Genomic DNA, 13,036 nt, shown 5'->3' on the forward strand with positions numbered 1-13,036 from the left:
AATCTCTAAGTGAAAAATTTGCATACTAGTGCCTGTTATAAAGGATACTGCAAAAATAAACTGGGGAACTTTGCATTATGAATTTTATTTTTAAATCTACACAAGCATGAGGGAAAGAACTGTATTTTCAGAGAATTAAATCCAGAGGAGTTACAAATTTTCATTCGTCCCAAAGATTTTGTCTGGGTATTTCTTCCTTAGCTGTCGTCTTGCAGACACCATAGAAGCATAGATGATCCAGCCCCAGGAGATTAAAACGATGGCAAGCAGCAACTAAACCAAAAACCGCAAAGGAGGTTGAAATGTGCCTGATATTTCCGCTCGCCCCCGTCAGGTTACCGTGTGCCATTGCTAAGGTGGGAATTAAAGTAACAAAGTCGAATAAATGGGGTTCCAGTGGCGGGTACACCCAGCAGCCCTTACGTAAGAAGCGGAAGATCGTATCCTCCAGGAAGAGGCGGAGTCGAGGTGAGGGAGTGAAATGCTTAATTCAGGAATGGATTTTGGAGTTTCTGGGTGCTGAAGAAATAGGGCCTTTCAGCCTGCGGGCCCAGTGAGTCGACACGGTGGGGGCCCGCGATCCCCAGGACTTACCACTGAATAAATCCAGTCCAGCGTGCGACGACTTACTGGCTTCATGGTAAGGAGGCGGCAGCAGTCCGCGGGAGCTGGCGGGAGCTGCGGGCCTTACAGTAACCTCCCAGGCGGTGGCTGCCCGGCGCCAGCAGCCATCTTTTAGCCGGGCGCGAGCGCCCGCCCACTCGCTTCGTGCAGCGCTGTCGCTGGCCTCTTCCGCCCGGAGTTGGGGGCGGTATCACGTGATCGGGGGTCTTGCCCGCCTTTTAGCGAGGGGAATAAACGAGAAAATGTTAAAAATTGCCTTTTTTTTTGCCAACTAGAGAGATAGGAGATAGGCGTGCCTCCACTGGTTTTCTTTCTAGTTGCAATGCAGTATTAATGCAGGATAAGGTGCTGTCGTGTCCACTTAAAAGTTTATTTGAAAAAAATCCACGTTTTAAATATTACGTCTGGCTCTAAAGCTGGAAGAATTAACGCTTTCTCCCCCGCCCCTCCCCCACGCCTCCCCGCATCTGATACCACAAGATTTAGGTGGACGTTCGCCTGTTCATCTTTGACGTAAAAATACCACCCACTCTTTTATATGTGACAAATCGTTGTGGGAACCCCTGTAAATCGAGCCATTCTTCAGAAACGTATAGCGTGATGTATATCTCTAAGAAGAAATACGTGGGACGCGTTACCCGTCATAATGTACCAGTCAAGCAACAAGTGTTTGTTGAGCGTGTCTGATGTTCTTGAACTGCCGCGCGTGAGATACTAAGCCCCGAGCACGGCAGTCTGGTGGGCGAGCGTACCAGGTTCAGCTCTAGAATGTTTGGGACGCTCACATTTGAGGCCTGAGGAGTAGAATCTGGCAACGGGCCGTTTAGGCTCTAGACGTTCTTTATACCTCGCAGTTATCTTAAAAGAGTTTTAGTCTAGATTTCAGGGAGTGGGAAGGGGAAGAGCGGAGAAAAACGTGGTCTGTTTAGGGAGGAGTCCAGGCCCTGTTTTGTTAGGTTGTCCTGTTTCTCCCCAGCCTGGAGGGGATCCCTCTCTGAAGACTTTATAGGATACTGGTTGGGCTCTGGTTTGGGATCCCGTTGGACTCCTGGTGTTGCTTCCGGGAGGCGTACAACAGGAGGTGAGAGACTTCAAGTCCGTCTAACAATTATTGTATCTAGACACTAGAGACAATTTCCTAAGTTTCCGCAGAGTTTGGTGAGGTTGAAACGACATCGAACTAGTTCTCGTGTTTTCCGGGTAAGTTAGGGGCGAACATTCAGTCAAGTGTCCCCAGTGGCTGAGTACCAGTAACAAGATAGGGAGGGTCTCCCTGCCCTCCTCCCGGGTCTGGAGCGGCGGGGGAGGGGCCGCGTTTCGGCTGGTGCGCTGAGCCCCGCCCTCGGGGCCGGCGTCCATCTGCTGCGCATGCGTGGCAAAGGCGGGTGTTGTGTTTTGACGCGCCGGGAGCTGGGGGGTGGGTCTCGCTCTCTGCCCTGCTTCCGAGCTGCCATTGGTGATGAGCGCTTTGCGTCACAGGGGTCGCAGCCGCCGCTGGGGTCTCCGCTGTCTCGCGAGGAGGGTGAAGCGCCCCCGCCTGCTCCCGCTTCGGAGGGTAGGCGGAGAAGTCGCCGGGTACGCCTTCGCGGATCCTGCCGTCACCGACCTAGCTTTCTGGGCTGCCGGGAGCTCGCGGCGAGCGCCCCAGCCAGGCCTGCGCCGGCATCCTCCGAGGTGAGTGAGATTCGGAACAATGGGACGCGGGGGTCGGAAGGGCCGTGCGAGCTGGCGCTCCCGCCTGGAGCGGCGCCTCGGGACCCGAGTGCTGCGGTCATGGCCTGCGGGGCTGTCCGGGCCTCGGCGGGCCAGGGCCAGGGCCAGGGCCCCCGGGCGGCTTCTGCGCGCACCTGTGGATTGGTACGGGCAGGCGAGGGTTGCGCTTCCCACAAGCGCTCCCGAGGGGCGCGCGCCTGGCCGTGTACTGGAAAGAGCTTCGTCTCAGGGAAAAGCAAAAAACCAATGAGACTGAATCGTGGCGTCACCACTTACAGGATATGTGACCTTGCCTAGGTCCCCTAAGTCCCTGAGCTTGTCTGTAAAATGGGAATAACAATATTTAAGTTCGTTGTGGTTATGTAATGCTCATGGTGCTTATCTTAGTCTAGTGGCAGTTCTGAACCAAAGTAAACGACTATCACCGTGGCTTTGGGACTTGGGACTTGTCTGTGTTGTGTTAAACATTCTGAGCAGAAATTGCCTGTGACTTGTTCATCCAGTTTACTGCAGCTTTCCTCATGGGTTGCTGATTGTAGGCTGGAAGGGGGCAGTGCTGAGATGAGCCACATAGTGATTTAAGAGGAAAACGGAGTAGACCTTTTGATAGGTAATTTTCAAGATTATTTAAGATAAATTAAGAAACAGCTGCCCACGATTTAAGTTAATAGTGGTGGGAGCTTTCTGGGTTTTGTCCATGAAATGCAAAGAAAGCTATACAATCAGCTAAAATCAATCATACTTGTCTGGAATGAGTGGTTTTAGAGGCGAACAGTTCCCAGCCAATTCTTTTTGCTGGAATTGGATTAAATTTGATAGGGTCTGGTCAGTAGATCCTATGACTTTTGTATCTTCTTTTTGAGTTGATTAAATGCAGTTCAGAGAGGTACAGTGATTTCTTTAAGGTTGCAAGAGGTAGGAACCAGTTTATTTTTAATACTTGGGTGATCTTTCTATTTCATCTACTCCTGAATCCTTTTTAGTCACTTTGCCTAGAAATATTAAGTATAATAATTATATTAAGTATGATGATTATTTTGTTGTTATAGACTATCCTCTGTCTGGACCCATATAATCAGTTATGGGTGATGAGCTACCGAAATTCATTTCGTGTTCACATAACACAGAGAACAGTGTTGAGTTCTTACTGTGCACCAAGCACTGTGCTAAGGGTTTTTATGAAATATGTCCCGTCACACAACCACCTTTTCAATTCCATTTTAGAATTGAGAAAACGTGAGATTTTGAGAAAAAACTTCCTCCAGGTTACACACCTACTAAGTGGTGGCAATTCTCAGCCTTGGCTCTGCAGCAGAATTAACATCACTCCCGCAAACGTAATCAGCAGATGATTAAATTTTATATACAGTGTATGCCATAGATGACTTTTGATTTTTATTTATTTATTTGTTTTGAGACGGAGTCTTGCTCTTTCGCCCAGGCTGGAGTGCAGTGGCGCAGTCTCGGCTCACTGCAAGTTCCGCCTTCCAGGTTCACGCCATTATCCTCCCTCAGTCTCCCGAGTAGCTGGGACTACAGGCGCCCGTCGCTGCGCCCGGCTAATTTTTTGTATTTTTAGTAGAAACAGGGTTTCACCGTGTTAGCCAGGATGGTCTCGAACTCCTGACCTTGTGATCCGCTCACCTCGGCCTCCCAAAGTGCTGGGATTACAGGCATGAGCCACCACGCCCGGCCATAGATGACTTTTGTAGTAAGTCTGACTTTAATTCCACAGAGCAGTTATACTTCGTTTATATCATTGTGCAGTTTTTCAAATATCCAGTCTCCTGAAATGTAGATTTGAGCTTCCTGATTCTTTATCTCCCCCATCCATTTGCCCTAGGTGTGTGTCCATATTAATTATCTGAAATTTCCCCGAATTGTTCTTATCCTTGTTAAAACCAGATTTGAGGATTTTTCGGGAAAGGGAAGTTTTGGTTTAATCAGTTTATACTAAAGATGGTGAACTTCATTTAGGATTTGGGAGACAGTTTAGGAAGTGTGACTGGAAGAACTGTTTGTCTCCTGTGAGGAAATGAATAGTCCTAATTCCTAGAGTGCTAGGATGGAAAAACCGTAACATAGGCTTCTTACAGAACCTGAAGCACTGTGTTTTTCATCGGGTCTACCTTTGCTACTTAAATTCAGAACGTCTCTTGCAAATCAGCCACTCTTTTGTGTGTGTGTGTGTGTATGTGTGAGGCAGAGTTTCGCTCTTGTTGACCAGGCTGGAGTGCAGTGGCGCAATCTCGGCTCACTACAACCTCCGCTTCCCGGGTTCAAGCGATTCTCCTGCTTCAGCCTCCCGAGTAGCTGGGATTCCAGGCATGCGCCACCACGCCCGGCTAATTTTTGTATTTTTAGTAGAGACGGGGTTTCTAGTCATCCCAGTTTTTATGCCTTAATTTGTATTTTTAAATAGCTTTGTTAAGATTACATTCCGGGCTGGGCGCGGTGGCTTAACGCCTGTAATCCCAGCACTTTGTGAGGCTGAGACGGGTGGATCTCAAGGTCAGGAGATCGAGACCATCCTGGCTAACATGGTGAAACCCTGTCTCTACTAAAAATACAAAAAAAAAAAAAGGCGAGCGTGGTGGCGGGCGCCTGTAATCCCAGCTACTACTTGGGAGGCTGAGGCAGGAGAATGGTGTGAACCCGGGAGGCGGAGCTTGCAGTGAGCCAAGATCGCACCACTGCACTCCAGCCTGGGCGACAGAGCAAGACTCTGTCTCAAAAAAAAAAAAAGATTACATTCCATCCATAAAGTTCACCCATTTAAAGTTTGTAAGTCAATGATTTTTAGTATATTTACAGAGTTGTACAACCATCACAATAATTAATTGTAGAACATTTTCATCATCCCAGAAATAAACCTCTTTACTGCCCCAGCAGCAGCCACCAGCCTCATTTCATCTCTATAGATTTGCCTATTCTGGACATTTCATATAAAAGGTATCATACAATATGTGGGTTCTTGTGAATTTTTTTTTCATTCATTTAGCATAATAAAAAGTTTCATCCATGTTACAACATGGTACCAGTACTTTGTTCCTTTTTATTGCCAAATAAAATTCCATAGTATGGATAGACCACATTTTATTGATCTGTTAATCAGTTGATGGGTATTTGAGTTTCTCCTTTTGAGGTATTATGACTAAAGTTGCTGTGAATATTCATATACAGTTTTTTGTGTGGACAAGTTTTCATTTCCCTTGGGTATATCTAGGTGTGTAATTGCCGGGTCATATGTTCGACTTCATTTGCGTTTTAAAAAACATTTTAATTTAGTATTTAGTGATGATTTTGAAGAGCTACTTACTTATTTCATGATCTACATGCATTCCAATTGTTTGATGTTTCTTTTTCTTTTTTAAAATAGAGACGATCTCGCTTTGTTGCCTAGGCTGTCTCAAATTCCTGGCCTCAAGGGTCTCCTGCCTTGGCTTCCCAAAGTGCTGGGATTACAGGCGTGAGCCACCGTGCCCCACCTGCCTCTTTGATGTTTCTGATGAAGACTGTTTGTTTGTTTGTTTTGAAACGGGATCTCATTCTGTTGCCCAGGCTGGAGTGAGGTGGTGCATTTATGGCTCACTGCAGCCTGGACCTCCCAGGCTCACTTAATCCTCCTGCCTCAGCCTCCTGAGTAGCTGGGACTACAGGTGTGCCCATCATGCCCTGCTAAGATTATTCTTTTCAGCTAATGATTCCTGTGTAGAAATACAAGAATGAATTCTAATTTATTATTATTTTTAACCTGTTATGGAGGACATTACCAGTCATTAATTCACCTTTTACTGTCAAAGTGGTTAACAGGCTTATAAAACTAGAGAAGGGAAGGGTAAGGTTTCATTTTTTTTTAAAAATCATACTTTGTTGAGATTTTATTTTATTTGAACTTCAAGTTTACTACCTAATAATTCCCTTTAATAAATTCATTTTCAGCTGTAATTTTTATGTGAACTGGTAGTGTTCAGAAAACAATAAAATTCTGTTTCAAAGAACTAAGTGAAGATAAAATGTATTAACTTGGAATTCACGGGTCTTTTTTCCAAGTCCAGTAATCCCTTCATTATATAGAGGAGAAAACTAAAGTCTAGAGTAATGTGGTTTTCTTCACATTAACTAGAGCTAGTTCTAGGGTGAAGCCTGGTGTTCAGTCCAGATCTTTTGATAACCTCTTTGATTCCCTCCCAGCTTTTCTCTGTTCCTTCCCTCTACCACACACACAGTCTCTGAACTGAAAGGTTTTTATTTTTATGTGTGTGTTTCTTTAAATTTCTTGAGTAGGCAGATTAAAAAATGTTAAAAGTAGAGGGAAATGCTGAGAAGATTGTGCAGTATTAGGGTTTTAGACTGTTTATGAACAAAAAAGCAGTATTATGTATTTATAATTCTGCTTTTCCAGACCTCAGGACAGTGATGATTTTTTGCATTTTCAGTCCAGTGAACAGAAGACTAGACATACCTGGACCCCTGAAGAAACGCTTATTTAGCATTAATTGATTCTCTATTAAGTTATGGTTCTGAGAAAGCCAAGATGCCCTAAAGTGAGCAAGTTTAATATGAAAGCTATGGTGGAATACTTGTATTTCAGTCATGAGTTTTTGTTGTGGGTTTTGTTTATTGGTTTTTCTTATAGTTTGTTAAGGCCAATGAGTCTATTTAGAAAATTACAATTCTGTTATTTGATTAACTTGACCCCAGTTGACTAGTGATGGAACTTTCTGTGATAAAGGAGGTGGAGGAAGATGAATATTAGGTCCCGGGAAACCAAGGGCCTAGTAGTTTTTTGTTGTTGTTTGTTTGTTTGTTTTGAGACAAGAGTTTCACTCATCAGCCACTGCAGTGGTGCAGTCTCAGCTCACTGCAACCTCTGCCTCCTGGGTTCAAGCGATTTTCCTGTCTCAGCTTCCCAAGTAGCTGGGATTACAGGTGCCTGCCACCATGCCTGGCTAATTTTTGTATTCTTAGTAGAGACAAGGTTTCACTACATTGGCCAGGCTCGTCTTGAACTCCTGACCTCTGGTGATCTGCCTGCCTTGGCCTCCCAAAGTGCTGGATTACAGGCATGAGCCACCGTGCCTGACCCCCCAGTAGTCAGTATATTCAAAATGATTAGTATAAAATGCAGCTTTGGAGTTTATGAGATAAAGCCAAAATGCATACTAGATTTCAGCTCTAGCAAAGTTTTGAGCCAATGTAAACTGATAAAACAAACTAATCTTTAATATTCTAGTCATCCTTATGGGAAAGGATAATAGGGAAGGGGACCAAAAACATGATTTCGAGATATTTTGTGGCCTGACTTTTGGATTAAAGAAAAAAAGCTAAAGGAAGGCTTATTAGGAATGCTGAATGGAATGAGTGATTAACTGAATATAATAGTGTAGTAATAATAGTAATACAGTGTAGTAATAGTAACAGCTGACATTTACTCAGCACCTACTGTGAGCCAGGCACTGCCTCTTGGCTGCTTTTTCATTTATTGTTTAATCTTCACTAAAAGTTTCCTCTCCCTTTTTAAAATTAGCTTTCTAAGGTTGAAAAAAGAATCTTTCACTAAAAACCATAGGATTGGTTTAAACAGGTGAACTTTCTGGTATGTAAGTTATGTCACCAAAATTGTTTTAGAAAAGTACATATAAAATATCACAGATAAATCAGTAGTCTCTATTGTTAGTGGCATATGTATATGAAAGGTATAAAGCCGTGCATAGAAATAACATCAACTGAGGACTGTGGTGTTTTTGTTTTTTGTTTTCTAGAGAGTGATAGGAGGGGAAGATAAAGGGCATAACATAAGTGGTGGATACATGGGTATTTGGTACTTTTTTTTTTTATATGTCAGATATTTCTCAAATTATTTTTAAAGAGAATAATAGAATGTTACATAATATTTGAGAGCTTTACTATGTACCAGGTGCCTTTTCTAAGGGCTTTTTACATCTTCACAAACGCTGTGAGGCAGATTCTGTTATCACTGACCTGCAGATGAAATTAAAGCACACAGATACTAACTGGCACATAGTCATGCTGGTAGTGTGGAACCAGGATTCAGTCTTAGGAAATCTGACTTCAGAGCTTATGCTTTAAGCACTATATTACTATGCTACAGTGCCCCTTTATAATAAAACAAAATAATGGGTCACTTAAGTATTTTCACCAAAATATGTTTCAAGGTCTTTATTTGCATTTTTGTTGAGACTATTTAGTTATTCCTCTATTATCGGGTTACTGATATATTTCTTTCCCTTTTACAGATAATGGCATCAGCTGCTAAGGAATTTAAAATGGACAACTTTTCACCTAAAGCTGGCACTAGCAAATTGCAACAGACAGTACCAGCTGATGCATCTCCTGATTCTAAGTGTCCGATATGCTTGGATAGATTTGATAATGTGTCTTACTTAGATCGCTGCTTACATAAGTTCTGTTTTCGCTGTGTACAGGAGTGGTCAAAAAACAAAGCTGAATGCCCACTATGTAAACAGCCCTTTGATTCTATTTTCCATTCTGTGAGGGCAGAAGATGACTTCAAGGAGTATGTCCTAAGGCCTTCGTATAATGGTTCTTTTGTCACCCCTGATCGACGATTTCGCTACCGTACAACTCTGACAAGGGAACGAAATGCTTCTGTTTATTCACCTAGTGGTCCTGTGAACAGAAGAACAACAACTCCACCAGATAGTGGAGTACTATTCGAAGGGTTAGGCATTTCAACAAGACCTAGAGATGTTGAAATTCCTCAATTTATGAGACAAATTGCAGTAAGGAGGCCAACTACGGCAGATGAAAGATCTTTGCGGAAAATTCAAGAACAAGATATTATTAATTTTAGACGAACTCTCTATCGTGCTGGTGCTCGAGTTAGAAATATTGAAGATGGTGGCCGCTACAGGGATATTTCAGCTGAATTTTTCCGTAGAAATCCAGCTTGCCTTCACAGATTAGTCCCCTGGTTAAAACGTGAACTTACAGTTCTTTTTGGAGCTCATGGATCTTTAGTGAATATTGTCCAGCATATTATCATGAGTAATGTTACTCGCTATGACTTGGAGAGTCAGGCATTTGTGTCTGATTTAAGACCATTTTTACTTAATCGAACTGAGCATTTTATACATGAATTTATCAGTTTTGCCCGATCTCCTTTTAACATGGCAGCCTTTGACCAGCATGCCAATTATGATTGCCCTGCTCCTTCATATGAAGAAGGCAGCCATTCTGATTCTTCAGTCATAACAATATCTCCAGATGAGGCTGAGACCCAAGAGCTGGATATTAATGTAGCTACTGTTAGTCAGGCACCATGGGATGATGAAACTCCAGGACCATCTTACTCAAGCTCAGAGCAGGTACACGTTACTATGTCTTCTCTTTTAAATACTTCTGACAGTTCAGATGAAGAACTTGTCACAGGAGGAGCCACATCTCAGATACAAGGAGTACAAACCAATGAGGACCTAAATAATGACAGTGATGATTCTTCAGATAATTGTGTCATTGTTGGGTTTGTTAAACCACTAGCTGAGAGGACCCCAGAACTTGTTGAACTGTCCTCTGATTCTGAGGACTTAGGTTCTTATGAGAAAATGGAGACAGTCAAGACACAAGAACAGGAGCAATCTTACAGTTCTGGTGATAGCGATGTTAGTAGATGCTCATCTCCACATTCTGTCCTTGGAAAGGATGAACAAATAAATAAAGGTCATTGTGATTCTAGTACAAGAATCAAATCAAAGAAGGAAGAGAAACGATCTACATCATTGTCATCTCCCAGAAACCTGAGCTCATCTGTAAGAGGAGACAGAGTATATTCTCCATATAACCACAGACACAGAAAGAGGGGAAGATCAAGAAGTTCAGATTCACGTTCTCAGAGTAGAAGTGGGCATGATCAGAAAAATCATAGAAAGCATCATGGGAAGAAAAGGATGAAAAGTAAACGATCCAGAAGCAGGGAAAGTAGCAGACCTAGAGGGAGAAGAGACAAAAAGAGATCAAGAACTAGAGATAGCAGTTGGTCCAGAAGAAGCCAAACTCTGTCTCTAAGTAGTGAAAGCACAAGCAGATCAAGGTCTCGTAGCAGTGATCATGGTAAAAGAAGATCACGGAGCAGAAATAGAGATCGTTATTATTTAAGAAATAATTATGGAAGCAGATACAAATGGGAGTATACTTATTACAGTAGAAACAAGGACAGGGATGGGTATGAATCATCTTACAGGAGGAGGACTCTGTCCAGAGCTCATTATTCCAGACAGTCTTCAAGTCCAGAATTTAGAGGTCAGTCTTTTTCTGAAAGAACAAATGCTAGGAAAAAAAATAATCACAGTGAGAGGAAGTATTACTACTATGAAAGGCACAGATCAAGGAGCCTGTCTAGTAACAGATCAAGAACTGCATCTACCGGGACTGACCGGGTGAGAAATGAAAAGCCTGGAGGGAAACGAAAATACAAAACACGGCATTTGGAGGGTACTAACGAAGTGGCTCAGCCATCTCGTGAATTTGCTTCTAAAGCAAAGGACAGTCATTACCAAAAATCTTCATCAAAATTCGATGGAAACTACAAAAATGAGAGTGATACCTTTTCAGACAGCCGATCATCAGACAGAGAGACAAAACACAAAAGAAGAAAAAGGAAGACCCGGAGCCTAAGTGTAGAGATAGTTTATGAAGGAAAAGCTACTGATACAACTAAACACCATAAAAAGAAAAAGAAGAAACATAAGAAGAAGCATAAGAAACACCATGGAGATAATGCTTCACATTCCCCAGTTGTAATTACCATTGACAGTGACAGTGATAAGGATTCTGAAGTAAAGGAGGATACAGAATGTGACAATAGTGGTCCTCAAGACCCTCTACAAAATGAGTTTTTGGCTCCTTCCTTGGAACCATTTGAAACTAAAGATGTAGTTACAATAGAAGATGAATTTGGTGTGCTGGACAAGGAATGTGATATTGCCACACTTACTAACAACTTGAATAATGCCAACAAAACTGTAGATAATATTCCACCTCTGGCAGCTTCAGTTGAACAAACTCTCGATGTAAGAGAAGAGAGCACCTTTGTTTCCGATTTGGAGAACCAGCCCAGTAACATTGTGTCTGTTCAAACTGAGCCATCAAGGCAGTTGCCATCTCCACGGACATCATTAATGTCAGTATGTCTTGGTAGAGACTGTGATATGTCTTAAAACTGCCAAAGCATTTCATTGAGAATTCTGATGTTATAAAAAGGAAAAAGGAAGAATGTCATCTACTGCAGTCTATTTAAAGATGACATTTGGTGAAAACTCTCTTCCTCCTTACAATATTTTAAGTGATTTTTTTTTGGTGTTAATTTGTAAAAATCATTATTTGTTCAAAATGTATGTCCCGCCCTCAAAGATATGCACTTTTAAGTGAAGAAAATGATACTGCTAGCAGCTTATTTAAAACTTGGGGTCCTTTTTAAATAAGAAAAATTATATAAATTTTAGAAGTTATTTCATAAAGCCATACAGTATTGACATATTTTTAAGGTAGTCAATGAGTATTTTTGAATTTTTTTTTTTTTGAGAGTTATTCTGGAAATGTGTTATAAGCTAGGAGAATCCCTTTGGACAGTCTTTATTTTTCTTCTTAAAAATTTATATGATTCAAAACCATTTCTTCAGGTTAAATTGAGGCATTTTAATCTGCACAGTTTATCTTCTGCCAAAATAAAAATTTACTATTTCCTTTATATACTTGTTTATCTGGACTGCCAGTAAAACAAATGTGTATTCAACAAAAGAAAAAAAATAAATAACACTTTAAAACAAGAATCAGACATTTTCCTATGCAGTATTTTTTTTTAAAGTTTATTTTAGTAAAGTTAAAATCTTGAAAGTAGCTAAGGGCATAATTATGTCATAAATACTGAACTTCAGGTGAATAAATACTTTATAATTTTAATTATTTTAGTTCTTTGATTTTGAGGAGTATCTTACTTGCTTTCTATCATCAGTAAAAACAGCATTTAACTTGCTAAATAAACATGAAAAACCCTTGTCATACTTCTTTTACATTGGTAGTTCTTTTATATAAAGTGGTTATGTTTTATCTTGTTTTAGGGATGATAAACTTACATCTGTGCTGATGTAGGATTGCCACTGAACAGTGGAGCTTGAGTTAAATCTTAATTCAGCCTTCAGTTTGCCTTTGCCTTGCTACCATATTCATTCTTTATTCAGTAGAAATTGCAGTGCCTACTATGTGGCAGGTTCTGCACTAAGTTTTTTTTTTTTTTTTTTTTTTTTTTGAGTTGCAGTCTGGCTCTGTTGCCCAGGCTGGAGTTCAGTGGTGCAATCTCACTTCACCACAACCTCTGCCTCCCGGGTTCAAGCGATTCTTCTGCCTCAGCCTCCCGAGTAGCTGGGACTACAGGCACGCGCCACCATGCCCAGTTAATTTTTGTGTTTTTAGTAGAGGCGGGGTTTCACTATATTGGCCAGACTGGTCTCAAACCCCTAACTGCGATCTGCCTGCCTCAGCTTCCAAAAGTGCTGGGATTACAGGCATGAGCCACTGTACCTGGCGGTTCTGTTTTATCAATAGAGCAAAACAGATATGCTCCCTGCCTTCATGGTGCTTATGGACTGTTAAGACAAATATTTATGTAAGTATAACATTATAAACTATCATATGTTCTCTGAGGAGAAAGTATAATTCC

At 41.8% G+C, this 13,036-nt stretch overlaps 2 protein-coding genes across 4 annotated transcripts; one reads left to right on the top strand and one right to left on the bottom strand.

The window, feature by feature from the left end:
- Window positions 1-66: 66 nt before the first annotated feature.
- Window positions 67-2,013, bottom strand: SMIM27 (small integral membrane protein 27). 2 transcript variants are annotated; one of them, XR_008509558.2, is made up of 3 exons: window positions 1,155-2,013; window positions 424-839; window positions 67-273 (listed from the first exon to the last, which is right to left on the bottom strand). XR_008509558.2 is itself a non-coding variant. In XM_054519776.2 (3 exons), exons 2-3 carry the CDS (start codon window positions 637-639, stop codon window positions 151-153), a joined length of 168 nt encoding a protein of 55 aa, XP_054375751.2. In that variant the 5' UTR covers window positions 640-839; window positions 1,277-2,004; the 3' UTR covers window positions 67-150. The 2 variants fall into 2 exon arrangements, 1 of the variants encoding a protein (XP_054375751.2); XM_054519776.2 differs by having other exon boundaries at window positions 595-839; window positions 1,277-2,004.
- On the top strand, window positions 433-12,149 carry TOPORS (TOP1 binding arginine/serine rich protein, E3 ubiquitin ligase). Of its 2 annotated transcripts, XM_002819716.5 has the most exons (3): window positions 433-640; window positions 2,104-2,298; window positions 8,598-12,149. In XM_002819716.5, exons 1-3 carry the CDS (start codon window positions 638-640, stop codon window positions 11,535-11,537), a joined length of 3,138 nt encoding a protein of 1,045 aa, XP_002819762.3. In that variant the 5' UTR covers window positions 433-637; the 3' UTR covers window positions 11,538-12,149. The 2 variants fall into 2 exon arrangements, with proteins under 2 accessions (XP_002819762.3, XP_009242637.3); XM_009244362.4 differs by lacking the exon at window positions 2,104-2,298 and having other exon boundaries at window positions 436-640.
- The last annotated feature ends 887 nt before the right edge of the window (window positions 12,150-13,036 follow it).

This window comes from Pongo abelii, chromosome 13 (assembly GCF_028885655.2).
Source record: "Pongo abelii isolate AG06213 chromosome 13, NHGRI_mPonAbe1-v2.0_pri, whole genome shotgun sequence".
In the NCBI taxonomy this organism is placed as follows: domain Eukaryota; kingdom Metazoa; phylum Chordata; class Mammalia; order Primates; family Hominidae; genus Pongo; species Pongo abelii.